Raw genomic sequence first — 20,811 nt, 5'->3', positions numbered from 1 at the left:
CCTCGCTCATTCCTCTCCGTTTCTAATGCTGAGAAACTTGTCCGTGCTTTTATCACATCCCACATCAATTACTGTAACTCGCTGCTGGCAGGTGCCCCTTCTAATCTTCTATCACAGCTCCAGTTGATTCAAAACTCTGCTGCACAAGTCCTTACTCGAACCAGCAACAGTGAGCACATCACACCCATCCTGCTTACAGGATTGAATATAAAATTTTCTTAATAACCTTCAAAGCTTTAAATTGCCTCACACCGGACTACGTCAGTGACCTTCTCCATCGCTTTGTTCCTGTTCGCCTACTAAGGTCCTCCGATTCTGGTAATCTTGTTGTGCCTCACACTAACCTGCACTCTATGGGTGACAGGGCCTTCAGCTCCATAGCACCCAGACTTTGGAATGACATCCCAAAATTAATGAGATCAGCGGACTCCATTCATTCTTTTAAAAAGTAACTTAAAACTCATCTATTTAGGAAGGTTTTTAACTTAACTTAACATTCTGCCCTCTCTTTCAGGTTACCTCTCTGTCCAGGTGCTCAGGATCATTTGTGTGTCTGATATCACAAATTAGGTTATTCTTTTAGTATTGAATTTAGTACTTTACTCTGGTTTATTGTTCTTTATTCTATTTTAATGCTTTGTTATCCATTTCATTATTCTATTCAGGAAAACATTTGTATCCAATGTTACATATACCCTGCCGTTTTTTGTAAGACTCTGTGAAACGCACTGAGCATGGGAAAGGCGCTATATAAATAAAATGTATTATTATTTGAGATATCTGAAATTAAAAAAAAATATATATATATATATATTTTGAAATATCTGAATATATATTTTGAGCTAATGGATTGCATTTTTAGATTATAAAATAACTTCTTGTGCAGTTAAAGATACCTCAAATGATACCATAACAAGATGGAAAATTAATGAATGGTATAACATTCATTGTGGGCCGAGCTTTAATGGTTTTGAAATTTGGACGATTATAAAAATTTATTTATTTTTTTTATTTATTTTTTTTTTTTTTACTTCAAAAATACAGACATTGAATTTTTGTCTATTAAATATTCTCTTAAAAATAAGCATAAAATAGTAGTGGTAATAAATTGTAAGTCCCTATATTGGTAGTGTCCACAAAATACATGTCTTAACATTTTACAACATCATATAGGTTGAAAGTAGCCTACCCTAGATAGGCTTGTGGCAGCTAAAATCTTCAACACTAGGTTCCAACTCAAGCAATGTAAACATTCACTCGACTGATAGACTATTTCCTTGGTTTTGGAAAGTCCATGGCTAGTTGTGGTTAATATTTCTTAACCATATATTTTTTTAAAGAAGGTACACAACAGAGAGTTGAATTCTACATTGAAGGCCACCTGTATGTACACAGCAGCTGACGTGATGGCGAGTTCCTGGATGAGGTCACAACTCTGTTAGTCTTTCATTAACTTGCACTGGGGATTTGTTTTGCCGTCAGGAGCGGCTCTTTGACATGTAAAAGTGGAAAATAATCTCTCTTAAGGTAAATTCAAGATGACCTCTTGCAGCAAAGTTAATGAAACATTACACTTAACTGTTGGCAAGAAAGTCAGATGGATTGCTCCAGTGTGGTACTTTCAGACCACTTCCTCATGGCCCCAAGTTCTTTGTGTAGTACAGACATTGGGTAGCAGCTGGGTTGTTGTAAGTAAATACTTCAATAAACTGACGTATCTGAGCCATTTAAAAAAAGTCATGTCGCTCTCCTACAAGGAATATCACCTTGATGACTACCTGAGTCACGCTTGTGAATCTCAAGTGGTCCGTGAACCACACTTTGAGAGCCAAAGAGACAGGTTGCCAACCTTGCTTTCTTACGTAAATGAAGTCATTCATAAACCATCATCGTTGACATTAATCATTACTCACCATATGTAAATGAGTGACACTTGGGTTGGTTGGGGCTGAAAATCAACATACTACATTTTTTGTTGTCACTACACTTCAGGAAATCACCAGCAGCACTGGTTCTATTATTGGGGAAAAGCTTGTTGATCTTTGCAGTACAGTCAGGATATTTTATCAGCACACACTTCTGTTTGTAGTCAATGTAACATACAGTACATGCTTCCATGGTTGGTGAATTGTTCATATCCAGTACATGGGCCAATGTGCTGATGGTGGCGTTTTGTTGTTCGTGTTAGTATCAAGTCTTGCACCAGCAGTGGATTCCAATTTGCTAAAGGCTTTTGCAGCCTTCTTTTTATCACATTATATTTCAAAGGCATATGAAAAGAGGTTTACGCACAAGGACAAAATGCCTTAAGAACATATGAACAAGACCTGATGATATAATAATCAGAGATTAATTATTGTGTTAGTTGCAGTGAAAATGTGCTGCCACTAGAGCTCCTCAGGACAAAGGCGGGTTTACCTCCAAAACTCTCTTATCAATATTACACTCTCTACTTCTGTTTGAAATTCTACATCAACATGTTTTAACAATATTTGAGTACTGAGAAAAGCGCTATATAAATGTAATGAATTATTATTATCATTATTAATATAACAACAAGGACACTCCAAGTGAAAGTGGGGCCTTACATTCATTTTCTTTTCTGTTGCCATTGGTTTTATTTCAACACAATTAATGCATTTTATTTAACTCCTGTTAATTCTAGAAAAAACTTAAGTAAACACCAAAACTAAATCAAAATTATATTAGTGAATGTATCTATAAATCCTTATAGAATGTCACTGTGTACTGGGGAAATTCCTAAGAACTGGGAAACAGCAAATATTATACAGTACCTTACATAATCAAAGTCATTGGACAGATCCAAGTAACTATAAGCCGGAAAGGTTAACATGCATCATGGGTAAATTAATGGACGTAATTATTAAGGAAATGATTCAGCATCCATCACATGGTGAGAACAGGAATGTTAGTGAACAGTCAACATGGGTCCAGATGAGGTTGTGTTTTACTAATATGCCTTAATTCTATGAAGAAGCATCAAAAAGATACAATCAGAGAGGTGCATAGGCTATTGTTTATCTTGAGTTTTAGATCTGGATGAGTATATAAATAGCTAGTGAGTTAAGTTTACAGACGTTACCCAACTAGGTGAAAGGGCAGATAATGAAGAATCAGTTACATTGTTATAAAGGGACTTGAACAGCACACAGGCTTAGGTACATTTGAGGCAGACGGAATTTAATGTAAGTAATGCAAGTAAATGTAAAGTGTTACATGTAGAAATTAGAAATGTTAAATTTAAATAAACAATGGAGGTCTAAACTACACAGTGCTCCTTATGGAAATGATATACTGTAGGAGTCATAGTAGCCTCATTACTTCATCCACACAGTGTAGGGAAGTGATCAAGAAGGCTAATAAGATGTTGGTTATGTACCATGAGGCATGGAGTACAAGTCAAGGGAGGTTATGCTTAAGTTATACTTTGCATTAATGAGGCCTCACCTGGAGTACCGTGTACAGTTTTGGTCTCCATATTACAAAAAGATATTGCAGCACTAGAGAAAGTCCACAAAAGAGAGATTAGGCCGATTCCAGGACTAAGATGTATGAGGAGAAATTGAAGTTGAACCTTATAGATTAAGCAAACAGAAAAAATTGACATGGCCAAAGTGTTTAAAAATTATGAAATGAATTAGCACAGTGAATTGTAGCTGTTACTTTGAAATAAATTCTGCAAAAAGAACAACTTGTCCAATGGTAAATTTCAAACAAATTTTTGAAATACTTTCTTTATTCAAAGAACCATAGACTCGTGTAATAAATTACCATATAGTGTGGTGGAGTGGTGGACTTTTTTTTAGGGACCTTTAACCCTTTGCGGTCGTTAGGCCAGAAAACTGGCCTTAGTAAAAAGTGCGCTATAGGTCGTCAGGCCACCGCTGGTGGCCCTGCAAGTTTCTGACCGATTTGCACAGTCGCCTGGTCGAGAAAAGTGGCCTTTGTTATTCCTACGTGCTTGAAAAAAATAACTGCTGTAATTATTGGCGTTTTTTCAATAATTAATTACGACTAATGTAGCGTGACATTGAAAATTAAATACGACTGCAAAGGGTTAAATCTTGACTTGATGTCATTTTAGAAAACTAGGGGGCTCTGCCCCCTGCTTGCTTCGCTCACCAAACCCCGTGCGGGCGCTATGTGTTAGCCACTTTGCGGCTCTGCCTGTCGCGTATGGGAGAAGCAGATGTACAGTTTAAACAGATTGTTATTTTCATGGTAGTTGTTACATATGTATAATAGACCTAACTATTTTACATTACAGCAAGCAATTAACCATAGTAAAAAAAATAGTAAAACACAATAAATTGAAAGAAAATTATGTTTCATGTTGCGTTAGAGGCATTCATTATGTTATACGTTTTCATTTTGTTTGGCTTTGACATTAACAAGCAAATACTTTTAAAACTTACACTTTTACTGTACAACTTCAGTAAAAACACTATTTGGAATTAACTTTTTATCAATATCGCTTTGAAATTTGATTATGTGCTTGGAGTTACATCATGACAACACAACGTATAACTGCCCGCAAGTGAATATCGTTTCTTTCTCTCTAATAAATAAACCAACTTTTTCGAATGTTTGTTTGTGATTTGTTAATTGTCATAGCAAGAGCTATTATAAACGGGAAACTGTAAACGTTTTAATACAAATGGCATATCAAGATCTCCTTTGGTGTCTAATGTTATCCCCTGAAGATGTACTACATTACCTTTCTTGTCGCCCATTATAATTTTACATGTCAGAATTGTTTGATTGGCGATTCTAAATTGGCCCTAGTGTGTGCTTGGTGTGTGGGTGTGTTTGTGTGTGTCCTGCGGTGGGTTGGCACCCTGCCCAGGATTGGTTCCCTGCCTTGTGCCCTGTGTTGGCTGGGATTGGCTCCAGCAGACCCCCGTGACCCTGTGTTCGGATTCAGCGGGTTGGAAAATGGATGGATGGATGAATTGTTTGATCAAGTTTAAATACAACTAATCTTGTCCTATTGCATAGCCCATCACTCAGACATAAATTACGCAATAACATTACGATACATCCTTTTTTCTACAATAATTTGGCCGGTGGAAGACCAGATGGTGTTAATGGTTGTTGATTTTCTACGGGATATTGTAAGTTGATGTGTTCATCTTCCGCACAATCACCACCAACCGTTTCACCATAGTCTATTGATACGCATTTAACCAATCTGCCGTGTAACCCATCGACAATTTTCATGTTAATTCGCTTGACTTCATTGTTTCTCGGTGCTAGGATTCCCCATGTACTTATTTCTGCTGTTGTTAACCCATTAGCATGAAATTCTTCATTAAATTTTGGACATAATAAGTCTTCTTTTATTGGGAACTTAAAGTGAGGAAAACACAAAACTTTATAAGAGCTGAGAGCGCAGGAACTGTGTCTGACAAAAGCATTCATACAAATGAGAGGTGAGAGAACCGTGAGTGTGAGCCGTGAACTGTAAATGGTTGAGAGGAGGGCGGTACTTGAAAAAATCTCTTGGAAATAGTCTCGTCTCAAGATTTTCTTTTATTATAGAGAGATGTAGGTGGAAAGGATAGCCAAGCTTGTTGGACTGGATGGCCTGTTCTCATCACAATTGTTCGGATGTTCTGAACTATACGTTATAAAAAAAATATCACCCACAATCATTTATTCAATCATTTTCTAAAATTGCTTATTCCAATATAAGGGTTGTGTGCGGCTAGAGCCCATCATGACAGAAAGAATGAAGACTTAGACAGGGAGTCTGTATATCTGGAAACAATGGTACTTTCATTGAAAATAGAACAGTCTCAATCCATGACACTAAATATTCAATGAAAGGAATTACTCTCTCTTCTTGACAACCACTGATCCGAACCCTACATTTCTCAAATTATTTCCGGGAGTTCAACATTCAACTAGTTATACCTCCCTATTAGTACACTGAATAGCTGTTTACCTTGAAGGCTAGCTCCCAGATCCACATCTTCAACAAAGTTAAGCCCAACTCCAGAAAGTTCTGCAAAAACAGATTCCATATTCCTGGGATCGGGATCAGGATCATCTTGTTGAGCCTGGAACCTGTCAGGGGTGCTAATAAAAAGGAATGAATAACCTTTAGACAGAAACGACAAAATAGACATAAAATATCTAGTATTATTCTCACTCACCTTGTATCCACCATGTCCTGTGAAAAAGCAAGCTCAGGTGTAGATCTAATAATGTCATCAATAGGAGACAGGATAAGAGTATTCAGCTTCTCATCCTCACCAATCTCCTCTTGTTGCTCCCTCATTGTAACTGTGGATTCTACTGGCTTGTTTTGGGAAATATCAGAAGGAGGATCAACCTGAATACCACAGACAAACAATGACAGTGTAGCATTATGGCAGCTGCATACTTTCATTCTAGCCAATTTCTTAATTCATTTAAATTTTGCGCATTGAACTTGTGTAATTAGACTACATCTAGCAAGATGTGATCTCATAAATTAATCAACTTCTCTTTGAGATTCAAATAATGTAAATGCATACTGCTGCTATGTTAAGATATATTCATAAAACATGTAATTTTTTGTATTTGTGGTTCATTTTAATTCACTTGCTTTCTGAGAATTTCATACGGAGTAATTAAATGTCATGTTCCATGAGCTACAGGAACTGGTTTCTTATCAGGACACTGGTAAGAATGAAACACTGCAACCACTGAATCAGTCTATCTACACAGAAAGCTGTCAGCTGCTGAATATTCAAACAAGTTAGTACATAGGCCAAAGCTATTACCTGCAAAGGAGTACTGATAGATTCTGAATAACCATGATCCATCTCTCCCTCAGATTCCAAAGTATGACTGTGTTCTCTGTGCAGTAAAAATAAATAAAACAGGCCTGAGATATAATTATTATGTGTACATATTAGAACAAACACCACCAAGCTTTTCAGAACTCTGACCTGTAAGGAGATGGTGATGGTGGAATCTTCTCAGTAGCTGCTGCCTTTTGATCCAAAAGATCTCGATAATTACGTAGCAACTGTACAGAAAACACAAAGAAATACAAGGTGTCAGTACAGTAGATGAAAAAATTATGAAAAGAAAAGCTGCTTCCATTAAAAGCTATAAAGTAAGACCAGGGAAACAAGAACAACTAATTAAAGAAATCATAACTTTTGAGATGTGCAACACTAACTGACCTTGTTATGTGTATGCCGAAGGACATTCAATTCACGGGTCAGAGTGGTCTTCTGTTCCTCAATGGCAGCACCTACAAATATAACAGCAGTTACTCAACCACTGCAAAGGAACAACATTAGTAGCATTAGCAAGACAGATATGCTGTGCTGCGCTGTGATCTCTTTTACACATCAGTGCAAAATATTTAAATATAACTAAAATTAGAGAATTATATTGAAACACAATAAAAACACAAACTCAAGATACCCATTATACAAGTTTAAAGTCTGTTTGCTTAGTGAAAGAAGCAATAAAAACCGTATTCAATTATCAAGTTCCGGTATATTTTTCATGTAAGAAGCATAAACACAAGCTAAAAAGTTGTTTGACAGCCTCAACATTATGTCCCTGAGGTCTGGATCTTCAGGCCGAATACATTATCTAGCCATAAAAAAAAGTTATTATTCTTATCCAGTCAATGATAATTTATTGCTACATGAAAATCAGTCATTCTAGTTGCAAAAGCAAACTCGCATTACACACTAGGTTAACAAAACCATCCCAGTCACTGACTGACTGACTATGGGCAATGTCACTTAACTATCCACAGTTACTGTATACTCACAGGAATATTTAAACAATTGTAACATGTCGGGGAATGATGAACGTTATAGAAGGGACCCATAAAAAAATACATTCTGGTGCTTATCCAAATCACTGACTGCTACACGCTCTACATAATAATTTGGATGGATTTCTCTCCTTCCTACAATAAATGGCTATCTTCTCTGAAGTACAGCTAATGCATATTTTAGAAAGCCCAATTCAATAAAAGAATAGTAATTACAAGAGTTTCAAAATAATATTTTTTTGTTTTCTAACGTAAACAAAACATTAAATATTTTGACACAAAACAATTTTTAAAAAGCTAACAATTACGCCAAATGATCATTTCTCACTGTTTTCACAGCACTCAGAAATCAGCAAGCCGCAAAATGTTGTTAGATGGAATGTACAATTGCATTAAAACATTATTCAGATAGTGAAGTTATACATATACAAAAATATACCTATATCTCTCTCTATATCTATCTGTCTAATATATATATATATATATATATATATATATATATAGTAGTGTGCGGCCGCGACGCCGCCACGCTGGGAGGACCAGGGGAGCAAGCGTGGCCAGTACGTTACCTCCCTCAGGATGCTAGATGGCAACCCCCCTGGGTTACAGCGGTGCCTCGGACTCCTGCAGGGCTTCATGGGAGTTGGAGTTTGGTGCAGCCCTGTTGGGATCCACGGACGCTGCCAGGGGGTGCTGCAGTTGGAGTTGCTGAGCCCTTATGGGCAGTCATACCTGGAAGTGCTGCCAGAAATGACGTCAATCAATCACCTGGAGCACTTCCGGATGCATTATAAAAGGAGCCAGCAGCCACTACTCCGGAGGCCAGAGTCTGGAGGAGGAAGACTAAGCTTGCGGAAGAGGAGTAAAGGAAGAATAAGAGAAACATAAATGTATTGTGTGGAGTTGTGCTTATGGGACTGTGTTGGGCCTGTGGGAAACGAGGAAGGCGTTGCCCACAAGTGAAGAAAAGAGATAAAACATTTATTTGTTTTTATAACTGTGCTTCTGGTGTCTGTCCATGTCGGGTTGGGTGGCTGGCACGCTCCCTTGAGTTGTCACAAATATATTTTATATATATATATATATATATATATATATATTATATAAAAAAAATTTTGGGTCGAGACGTGATAATTTCTGGGAGACACTTTAACGTCCCAGGAGACAAGGAAGTGAGAAAAGGACAGCTGCTGTACAGGGTTTTAAATGATCGTTGCACAGTGTGACATGCAGATCACACAGCGCGGTAGCAGCAGCTGCAAGCCAGCAGCTGATTCGTCCACAACTCCTTAGCGTGCGTTCAGCCACCCCCTTCACAACACGAGCGGCAGAGACGCGAAATGGCGAGCGTGAAGCACACCCCCGGAGAGAGGGGTTGGGAGGTGGGTGAGCGAAGCGAGTAGGGGGCAAAACCCCCTAGTGTGTGTGTGTGCATTATATATGTATGTCACATACAGTACGTCATGCTACCTCTTGAAGGATGTGAAGCCTGTTCTTCCAATTCTTTGGTTGTGTATGACTTTCAGTTGCGCTAGGATTATACTGGCTTTGCGATGAATCCGATCAGGCAGGCTGCGCCATGTGCATTACTATCAGCAAAGGTCGCTGTGGTTCTTCATCTATCAGCAATGCCGCATACCCACACCAATGTTGCTTTCCCGTTAGCCTCAGCTGCTTACTTGCTGTGAGAAGGACCCAAAGCCAAATTACATGGCCAAGGTAGCCTGCACGTCCAATTCATAAGGTAGCGTTACATATGCCATGGTGTAAACTCTCAATTGAGACCAAAATAAAGTTTCCAGGCCAGTTCGCAGGTTTTGCATGACAGATGGACAACCTTTGCATTTAACTTAAGCAGACATATAAATCATCTGTCCAATATTCACACACATAGTATAAAAATATATACACAATGAGTCATAAAAAGAAGTATGTAAAATTTGTGAAAATGACAAACAACATTTCCTGTGACCCTACTCAGCATAAAGCTGTTTGAAAAATGGATAGAGATGGATGGTTGGAGGAAATATTTGCCTACTACAAACAAAGCATTTGTGAAAATGACTAAATGTGCTCACTAAAAACAAAGCTTAAATGTTTATTTCTTAAAATGTTTCCCTTCTTGTACTACAGATAACAGGAGGTCAATTCCTATCCTGATGGCATCAGGCAAGAACAAATTCTGGATGAAACACTAACACTCTCTTCAAACTGACCTAATTTACACATGCCAGTTAAACTAACATGAAAGGTCTATGGTTTCTTCTTCCTCCTCTGAACATTTACAGATGACCCATTGGGTAATGGACGACATATAAACTCAAAACAGAGAGCAACTGGACCAGAAACTAAACCAGTGTTTCCGGGAATGAATATCAATCACACTAACAACAGCACCATCTTCAACAGGATCTGCAAAAATTAAATAAAACACTATTAAAAATTAACTTTCAGTCTAGCATGTGTAGAAAACGAGGATATTATATAAAAAACAAATCAGTAGTAGCTGTCCAAAGCAGGTGGCCTGGTTTAGTAGAAGTGTAGCTTTGGACTGTAAAGCATACATTTGCCAGGTCCACCTGCAACATTGATCAGCTTGGGCTATATTTACACTGAAATACCAAAACCATGATTTAGATATATATATATTTTTTAATATAATCTTTTCTCTGACTCTTCAAACTTAAATTAGCACACTGTCCGTATTTAATCCCTGTATTTACACTTACAAGATTCTGGAATGATCGGCTGCATAACAGATTAGACAGATGACATCATGTTTAAGGCAGCAGCATGACATAATTATCTCCACAATGTAATAAAAGGAAAGCAAGACAGTGCATTTTATGCCCTTTCATCTTTTACCCACAGATATGACTGTTTGCAGCTTTTATCAGTAATTACAGCAGATATCATTTGAAATAGTTGTATTACTGCAACATCAATTTAACAATTATGCCAACATGGAGGCATCACAGCCAAACAAACACGTCATACCGAAAAATTATTTCAGTTTCAATAATCAATTAGGTCATTCTCATATGAGCCATAAGTTACAATCGGAATTCTTATCAGAATTGATATCCCATGAAGAAAAAAAGCTAAGCCGTTGTTTGATTTTAACAACAGAAAAAAAGATTGAGTTAAATGATGATCATAGTGTCACTTCATCTATCAGCGTTCCAGCTGTAGGGATAGAGAATCAAATGTTCTACAAGTCTCTTTAGATTAAAGAATCATCTAAAGAAATAAACAAAAAGCATTGCAGCTTCTGCAAGCACATCATTGTCATTTACATCAGTGTTTGCTCAACTGAACTTGCATCTTTTATTAATACAGTTTAGAAAAACAAAACAAACAAAAATGATAAAATGATTAACCTCAAACTGAATTTGTGCCATCTAAAACAATAAAAGGCAAAACAAATGCAAATTAGTATTTCTTAAAAACAAATACCCACATACCAGGCATTTATAACTTCTGAAAAAGTAGTTGCAAAGAATTATATGTTAAACTTGTAGCCAGTGACCAAAATAGTAAACTCTAAAGAATATAATGTCTCCCAGACTGATGTTTACTCAGTTATGCTGACTTCTTTTGTAGGTTCTGTAAAAGTAAATAAATAAAAATGTAAATAAATGTCTAAATGGAGAGTCACTAACTCAAGTCTTCATACAACTGCGTCTAATACCTTGAAACACTGAAGATACTCTGCCACTCTCTACTATTCAATACTGTAATGTAATAAAGGTTATTCCCCTTATCGTCTGAACCTAATGGACAATTGTTAGTATTTTACGGCCTAGTTATAACATTCAATTTCCATCCATATAAACCATGTTGGCCATGTGCAGAACTTGATCACAACTTCAATGTTCTTGGAATTGACAAACTTCCCGGCTCACCTCGGTCAGCACATTCTCGAGCCTTGCGCTCCATGTCCCTGGCCCGCAGTTCTGCAGCAGAAAGTCGGGCCATCAACGTCCTTCTTTCTTGTTCAATGGCGTCATCCAACTCAAGGTACCTCTAAAAAGGAGACGACAATAAATGCCTCAGGACCCTTTTATATTTTCTGCACCATTATTGAAGGTGAATGGGACCACAGTAGCCTGAGAGAGAGACAGAGAGGTTAGGAGGATGCACTGATACAGCACATTGCCGCACCCACCATATAACAAACCAACTCAGGATCCCAGATTAGGACCAGAGTGCAGCCATGCAACGGGTAACACTTCAGCACCACACAAGTTCAGATGAAATGGAACCAGTGTGAGGTTTTTTTATGGTGGATGGAGTGCCAATTCTGCCACAGACCCCCAGGATTTTCTCCTGCAGGTTGGAGGGCCCACATGCAGGGCTGGACACAGATTAACGTCATACCCAGGACAGAGCAATTGCAGGTTAAGGGACACCCTCAAGGGCCCAATGAAGTAGAGTCACTTTTGGCGTCTACGGGATTCGAACCGGCAACCTTCCAATTACCAATGCAGATCCCTAGCCTCTGAGCCAACACTCCGCCCAAAGTAGCCTGAAGAGAAATAAAATAGAGCTTCCAGCCTTCTGAACATCCACCACAGCTCTCACAGACTAAGGGGTTGACCTAGATAATTAGGGTTTATGCCTCTTGATTAGCTACTCTTTCACAATGGATGAGAATTAGTTTATTTTACTTTAAAATGGTTTCAAAATTCAATAAACACTGTACATTTCCGGTTATAAAAAATAGATACAAAAAAAGCCTGTTTCCTTAAAATTGTCAAAAATTCTTTACTATGCAGAATGAAGATTTTTGTTTATTTACTATGCTTGTGTGTATTTTCAATACTTTGCTTTGGTTACAGCCTTAACTATAATTAAACTTAATTTAAAACGATGCCCCGTTGTTTTGAGAGCACAAAAGCATAAATCCACTAAACCTTGAAGGAAATCTTTTTGCTGCTTAAGTAATCTGAAGACCACGCCAGCACAAGAAATCAGACATGAGATTATAATTGAAAAACAAAACAATATCAGAAAAAGAGAAGCGCATGCAGGGGCTGGACACACAGTTCCTCTACCAGAAGGGAAACCTGACCGGCCCTACAGCAGCTCAATTTCACTTCCTACTTTCATGTCCCCATTTATCACTTAGATTAATAATTCTTTGTTTAAAAGTTGCATTTATAAACCTTTAGAATTTTAAGAAATGTATCAGGAAAAACTGGAATACTACGATCTGATATGTTTTAACACAATGATTATCAAATATTGTACTTGCTGCACTATGTATTGAACATTACTTAATGGTGTATTGCATTTCTTAAGGGCAAAATACTCTTTGCTGGTTGGTGCATTGTCTTCATTCATATGTATACAATAAAAAAATAAATAAAAATAAATATATATATACTGTAAATAACTGATGTCTATCTAAATCTATCATGCAATTACTTGAAAACCACTGGGGATAGAACCTTGAGTCCTTGGTCTTAATCAAAAGCTTATGACATGATACACAGTTGTTAATTAAAAAGCGTGGCTAGTGGCAACCTCTGCAAAGTTATCGGCGTTCACGTCTTTCTTACAGTAAACTGTATAAGGAAACTGATCGAGAACGTGAGATGGCAGAAAGATACAGACGACCAGTAACATCTGCCAAGCATGAAGCAAACTGCAGAAGCTCCTTACATGATAAAAAGGAATGGCTGCTCCAGCATTCATTAAGCATCACGCACATGTGGCCCGGCAACCTGCTGCTACTCGCAAACTACTGGAGCTAGAACCTTGATCTGCATGTTACTATTTTATTTCATTTTAATGATTTTCTTGCAGCAAGGAGATGTAAGTTCAAGTCCCATGGTGTTTAAGTGGGTTTCCTCCAGGTGTTTCAGCTTCCTTCCACAGTCTAAAGACATGCAGTTTAGGTGGAATGGCAATGCTAAATTGGCCCGGATGTGTGTGTGTGTGTGTGTGTGCGCATTAATTCTGCAATGGGATGGCGCCATATCTAGAGATTAATTTTGCTTAGCATCCGTTTCTTGCTACAATAGGTTCCAGATAACTTGTAACCCTGTTCTGGGGACGCGAGTTTAGAAAATGGATGGTTGGGCTTCTTTCCATGCCCTTAATTGCCACTGGGATAAATGATTAAAAAAATATATATATCAGGCAAATAAAATGTAAGGTGCTGCGGTGGGTTGGCACCCTGCCCAGGATTGTTTCCTGCCTTGTGCCCTGTGTTGGCTGGGATTGGCTCCAGCAGACCCCCGTGACCCTGTGTTCGGATTCAGCGGGTTAGAAAATGGATGGATGGATAAAATGTAAGCTATAGTGACAGCTTTCCCACTCTCTATCACATATGCAGATTAATAGTTACTATTTACTCATCCTATTCATTTCAAGCCTTCAAACAAGTAACATACTGAAGTGAGTGACTTGGACAGCATCACAAAAGTTCAGTGACAATAAAATGTCACAGCAAAACATATCCGATCAAATTCAAACCTTCCACAGTTGTTATGGCATATTCTTCACATCCATCTTGAATTTTTCAGTAATTTCAAAATAAACAGAGTTGGCTGGCTAGTTTGATGGACAGGCCATTACTCAGCTTACCTTCCATCACACTTTTTTATTTTCTTTTGCTACACTCACCTCCTCCGTCTCTCTTCGCCTTGCCCTCTCCCTCTCGAACTGCTCCAGCAGGTTGTCTCGCTCCTCCTTTTCTCGCTCCCCCTCATTTTCAAGATCTTTCAGCTTACTGCGAGACACCGCCAAACTTTCCAAAACAGATACAAGCACTGGTAAAAGGCCTTCCACGGAGTTCTGGCCATGAATTTCTATTAAAGCCTGAAGAAGTCGGAAGGTAGACATGGAGGATTCACTTAGCTATCATTTTGCTTGTTGCAATGGCCCCCTCATCATCAGATCACGTTCAACTCACCTGCAGCTCAGAGTACAGCCTCCCAGCCTCCTCACTGACCACCTGTGGATCCAATTCTAGATCAGCTCCTCCACCCAGAAAGGCCGCATCAAATTCTAAACTGCTACTGTCCATCTATCTGCCTGTCCGTCTCATTTATCTACATGTCTGTGAGCAAATGTGAATGGCTGGATACTCCTTACAGGTTCTATAATGCAAAAGACAGACCAGAAAGGAGATCAAGATGTACCCCACTTAAACTTTTCTCTCTTCAGTAAAGGTTTACTAGTCCACTTTCACCTTGACCTCGACTGTGGAGGTAAAATAAGAAAAACAATAATATGATTCTGGAGTCCAACACCTGTAAAGCGGGCAACTGCTTCAGCAGTTCAGTAACAGCCTGACCTTTGACTTGCTGTTCACGGATGGCACCCGCACCTGCTTGGCGGTGGCCTCCCGCACGCAGAAGCAGCTCTTATTACGTTAACCCATTCAACACCCACGCTTGAAAGGTATGCATTGCCTAAACTTGCAAGTACCCAACGGTTTCTCTTAACACAACTGCTGTCCCCCCCTGCCTTGCGTGCACCGTCACGTCATTTGTCTTTACTCCCGCACCCCGTGTTACCCCTACAGCCCGTTCGCTTGTCTCCTTATCTTCTCCTTCCTAACGCTGCTCTAAATCTTACTCTCCTCTTCTCATTTTAAAGTCGCTGTCTTCCGAATTGTGTTATGTTAACCCTGAGTCGTTCACTCGTTTTTTTGCCGTGTTTTCTCCTTTAAAAAGCAGTCTGCGAATATCATTGTCCACATCCACAAATTAATTCGATACTCCAAGCTCCCCGAGGCGGACTCTAAGGGAGTCTAACTGACACCCCCTTGAGCCAATAGATGACGCGCACACACCACAACGTCGAATCAAAATCCGAGGTAGGCAGGTGGTGGGTCATGTGACGGAGCAGTTCCTGTATTTATAAGTTTCAGAAACTTTACACGTCACGTGACCCACTCCTTCGCCAGGCACTGAAGGTTACACGTGACCTCGGCTCAGGAAACACCTGGAAGTGTTAACCCTTTAGAGACCACAATACTAAGCGCGCTCTTCCAGAAGAGGTGGGCGCCTTTATTCCAGATCAAATGGATTTCAAGTTCACTGCTTAGATCTACTATGAATTGACTAGGCACATGGGAAAACAGGTGTTGATGTTTAGGATGATTAAAAAGTCTGAATTATCGTTAGTGGCCATAGTTTGGCGTGTTCTTAAGGAATGTAATGATTTACTTCATGAGGTAGAAGTACATAATCAACAAGAAGATCTGCATCAGATATTTGAAATAACTTAACTTTGGGCTTCAATTTAAGTATTTAAAGTATTCTCAGTTATAATAGAAGTTTGTCATTTTTATCCTTTATGGACCAAGATCCCTAGTAAGGGATCAAAACTCAAAACTAGCATCATATTCATATTCACCATACTTGAAAGAGTCTAAAATAATACCCGGCATGCTTATCTTTGAAACTGGTCATTTTTAACCTGGGAATGGTGCTTAAAGGGCTAGGACCACCAGTAAAGAATCAAATATCAAAATCATTATATTTGTGATCAGCAACCTTCACATAGCATAAAAGGACAATTCAATATTGGTGTTACTTACTGGTCCTCATTTTTTCAAAATTTTGTGAAAAAGAGTAACTTTGACCCCTGGTATCCCATTAGGGGGTGAACCCCTGGGGTCAGTTGATGTGGCATTCACAACATCAAGTCCTTCAGATCATTTTTGCCGAAGACACCTATTGGTTTACTCTTAACCATAAGGGTGTAATTTCCTGTGCAAAATATGTTCAGAAAATGACCTAAACATGAGTTTTAGAGTGTAGATACCCCATAATAGTAGTAGAACCCCGAAAAGCTCAACGTTCTGCATGATTAGATATCAAGATGTGTCAAATGGTGTATCTTATGCGGGGGTCTCGTACCAGTGAGCCAGGAGATAAAATTAACTGAAGTGATTTCAAAGCATTCATTAGTAATTCTTATGTACACAATAGAAAAATAGAATATTAAGTGCATGCCAGTTTCCAACGTGCAGATCCCTCTCAGCAAACATATTCACAGTAGTCCCATGTGGGCAGACTGTGGGCAGTGCGTGCTTGGAAGAACCCACTGGCCCAATGAAGGAGACTTTTACAAGTAGACCCCTAAGAAAGTTACCCTAATGGCCCAAACTGGGATAACCACTTGCAGGACAAGTCCAGTAAATCCCTCCTTGGCCCAGTGATGGTGTGGTAACGTTGGGCAGATGTCATAAGGACCCCTGTAGTTCCCTGCTTTTTAATGTTGTCGCAGAGTAGGTAATGCTGCAGATTGGTATTGTCGGTGAGCGCACACTTTTATATATATTATTGGTCACGTTTTCTTCTTCAGAAAAAAAAAATGCTAGACTGGTACTACTAAATGGAAAGGCCTTTTGTATGAATAAATAGTTTAAATCCACATTAGCACTGTGTTTTCTAATTCCTTCTCTTATTAATGGATGCATTTTAAGTCTTCATAATTAAACATAGTGTTAACACTAAAAAATGTTTCAAGGAATGGACCAGAAAGTAGGATGGCATGGTGGCACGGTGGTAATAGGCTGCTGCCTTGCAACAAGGAAGCCAGGGTTCACGTCCATGACTTTCTCTGCATGGAGCTTGCATGTTCTCGCTGTGTTTGTGTGGCTTTCCTTCCACAGTCCAAATGACATGCCGGTTGGGAGGGCTTCTGACACCACAATTCGCCCCTGGTGTATGTGTGTATTCGCCCTGTGATGGGTTGGTGACCTGTCCAGGGGTTGTCCCTACCTGTGCCCATTGTTTGCTGGGATAAACTCCAGCTGCTCCCCAACCTCACCCTGGATAAGTAGATATTAAAAACAGATGTATGGACTAGTAAGCTATGGATTTTTTTTTAGGTTCCTGACCAAATTTGGGCTGCCTGGCTATTGGGCCAATGCTACCTCGATGTGAAAATCCCAATTGGGCCGATGTTGGCTACCCACATAGTCTAACCTGCATTGGCCTAATGCCAGTTTGTTTCATGGGCTCTTTAGTTCTAAACTGGGCTGGATTAGATGTAGAGTCTACATGTTCTCCTTGTGGGGTTTCCTTTCACATTAGAGACATGTTGTTAGGCATTTTGCCAGTTAATTCTTAGTTTATACAGTGCCATTCAAATCATGAAGTACTACAAATCACCAAAGCTGAACAGAGCAAACAAGGTAACAATAAAGAGTCAGCCTGATGAAAATAAAACTATGCAAACAGTTAGTGAGCACATTAGGAATTTTTAAGTCCTTTTAAGTTGAAGGAATTGGCTAAATAAATATATGTAATTATACAATTCAAACGCATCCTAATTGTCTGAAGCAATTTCTTGTCAAGCAGTCAAACTAAGAAGTGATATAAGAGTAATGGACGCTTTTCACTAAAGAGGGAAATCCGCAGGTGAACCCCAATCAGAATTATCAGTAGGGCAGTTATTGTAATAATCGGGTATGTGCTTATACTGTACTTCATTATGGCCACCTAGTTTACCATTTGGTCAATGGCTGCAATTTATTTGCAAACAAAAGTAAAGTAGACAAGTATACATTATCAGATTGTGGGATTGTGTGTGTGTGTGTCCTACTCGTAGGGAGAATGGAGAACGTTGAAAATGGTGGTAGACGCCAAAGTCATTTTTCCAAATTTATTTATAAAGTACATCTAAAACCACCAGAGGCTGACCAAAGTGCTGTAGAAAGTAAAACAAAATTAAAAATAATTCATCACAATACAGAAACATTAAATTAATCCTCCAAAAAGCAAAGCAAATGACATTCCCATCCCCACAATAGGAATTACAAACAAATACATTATAATACTCCCCCCCCCCCCCCCCCCAAAATAAAAAGCCAGAGTGAAAAGGTGGGATTTTAGGTGGGGTTTAAAAGTCAAAGCAGTGGAAGCACTTCTGACATCTAGAGATAGTACACTCCAAGGTTTTGGGGCAGCAGCTGAAAAAGCCTGATTGCCATTCTGTATGCACCCACAAAAGGGAATTGGAAGTGAATCTAAGAACCCTGGAGGTGCAATACTTAAAAAGAGGATCTGAGATATATAGAGACGCCATGTTATTTAAAGTTAAAAAAACAAAAGCACCTTAAGCGTCGTCTTATACCTAATAGATGAGTTCCTGTTAATAACCTGGTCATTGCATTTTGAAACAGCTGTAGACAAGCTAAAGAGGACTGACTGACACCAAAGTGCAAAAAGTTACAATAGTTTAGCCGGTTAAAAAATAAAAACATGGATAACTGTTTTTTTTTTCAGGTTTTAGCTGATAAAAACGCTTAATTATAGCTGTGTTTCTAAGATGGAAAAAGCTACCCTTGACCCTTATCTGTCTGTCAGAGCAGACCTGACACTAAACAACAATTTATTATGGATAAAATGCTAGGAAAAAAGATCTCCAAGGTCTTTTTTAGAAGGCAAGGAGGCATAATATCCAAAGCACGAGTTAACAAATTCAAATTTAAAATAATCTCTCTCATGTCAGAGAGAGATAATGGTTTAAATTGTCTAAAAACTGAAGAATGCATAGGAACAAAAGTTAAATTGCATAAAAATGTGAGGCAACTAAAGCATTTTATTAACACAATCCCTTCTTTTCAGGAGCCCAAAAGTAATTGGACAATTGACTCAAAGGCTATTTCATGGGCAGGTGTGGTCAAGTCCGTCGTTATGTCATTATCAATGAAGTAGATAAAAGGCCTGGAGTTGATTTGAGGTGTGGTGCTTGCATGTGGAAGATTTTGCTGTGAACAGACAACATGCGGTCAACGGAGCTCTCCATGCAGGTGAAAGAAGCCATCCTGAAGCTGCGAAAACAGAACAAAACCATCCAAGAAATTGCTACAATATTACAAGTGGCAAAATCTACAGTTTGGTACATCCTGAGAAAGAAAGCAAATACTGGTGAACTCAGCAACGCAAAAAGACCTGGACGTCCACGGAAGACAACAGTGGTGGATGATCGCAGAATCATTTCCATGGTGAAGAGAAACCCCTTCACAACAGCCAACCAAGTGAACAACACTCTCCAGGGGGTAGGCGTATCGATATCCAAGTCTACCATAAAGAGAAGACTGCATGAAAGTAAATACAGAGGGTGTACTGCAAGGTGCAAGACACTCATAAGCCTCAAGAATAGAAAGGCGAGATTGGACTTTGCTAAAGAACATCTAAAAAAGCCAGCACAGTTCTGGAAAAACATTCTTTGGACAGATGAAACCAAGATCAACCTCTACCAGAATGATGGCAAGAAAAAAGTATGGAGAAGGTGTGGAACAGCTTATTATCCAAAGCATAGCACATCATCTGTAAAACACGGTGGAGGCAGTGTGATGGCTTGGGCGTGCATGGCTGCCAGTGGCACTGGGACACTAGTGTTTATTGATGATGTGACACAGGACAGAAGCAGCCGAATGAATTCTGAGGTGTTCAGAGACATACTGTCTGCTCAAATCCAGCTAAATACAGCAGTCACATTGATTCATGATACAGATGGACAATGACCCAAAACATACAGCCAAAGCAACCCAGGAGTTTATTAAAAGCAAAGAAGTGGAAAATTCTGGAATGACCAAGTCCGTCACCTGGTCTTAACCCAACTGAGCAGGCATTTCACTTGTTGAAGACTAAACTTCAGACAGAAAGGCCCACAAACAAACAGCAACTGAAAGCCGCTGCAGTAAAGGCCTGGCAGAGCATTAAAAAGAAGGAAACCCAACATCTGGTGACGTCCATGAGTTCAAGACTTCAGGCTGTCATTGCCAGCAAAGGGTTTTCAACCAAGTATTAGAAATGAACATTTTATTTCCAGTTATTTAATTTGTCCAATTACTTTTGAGCCCCTGAAATGAAGAGATTGTGTTCCAAAAATGCTTTAGTTGCCTCACATTTTTATGCAATCGTTTTGTTCACTGAATTAAAGCTGAAAGTCTGCACTTCAACTGCATCGGAGTTGTTTCATTTAAAATTCATTGTGGTGATGTACAGAACCAAAATTAGAAAAAA

General features: G+C 38.9%; 1 protein-coding gene across 1 annotated transcript in view; it reads right to left on the bottom strand.

Annotated features, from left to right (window-relative positions):
• The window catches only part of si:dkey-17m8.1 (C-Jun-amino-terminal kinase-interacting protein 4), a 65,769-nt gene extending 50,170 nt beyond the window's left edge, over positions 1 to 15,599 (bottom strand). Inside the window, exons 1-8 of the mRNA XM_028821260.2 lie at positions 14,733 to 15,599; positions 14,444 to 14,638; positions 11,716 to 11,836; positions 7,200 to 7,270; positions 6,960 to 7,039; positions 6,792 to 6,867; positions 6,180 to 6,358; positions 5,969 to 6,102 (exon numbers count right to left, since the gene is read on the bottom strand). Of these exons, the coding sequence (XP_028677093.1) occupies positions 5,969 to 6,102; positions 6,180 to 6,358; positions 6,792 to 6,867; positions 6,960 to 7,039; positions 7,200 to 7,270; positions 11,716 to 11,836; positions 14,444 to 14,638; positions 14,733 to 14,846 (970 nt within the window). The 5' untranslated portion in view covers positions 14,847 to 15,599. The remainder of the gene's footprint in view (positions 1 to 5,968; positions 6,103 to 6,179; positions 6,359 to 6,791; positions 6,868 to 6,959; positions 7,040 to 7,199; positions 7,271 to 11,715; positions 11,837 to 14,443; positions 14,639 to 14,732) is intronic.
• Positions 15,600 to 20,811: the final 5,212 nt, after the last annotated feature.

The sequence above is a fragment of the Erpetoichthys calabaricus genome, chromosome 16 (genome assembly GCF_900747795.2).
Source record: "Erpetoichthys calabaricus chromosome 16, fErpCal1.3, whole genome shotgun sequence".
Lineage (NCBI taxonomy): Eukaryota > Metazoa > Chordata > Cladistia > Polypteriformes > Polypteridae > Erpetoichthys > Erpetoichthys calabaricus.
The sequence above is the reverse complement of the archived record's forward strand: the minus strand, read 5'-3'. Positions and strand labels throughout refer to the sequence as shown.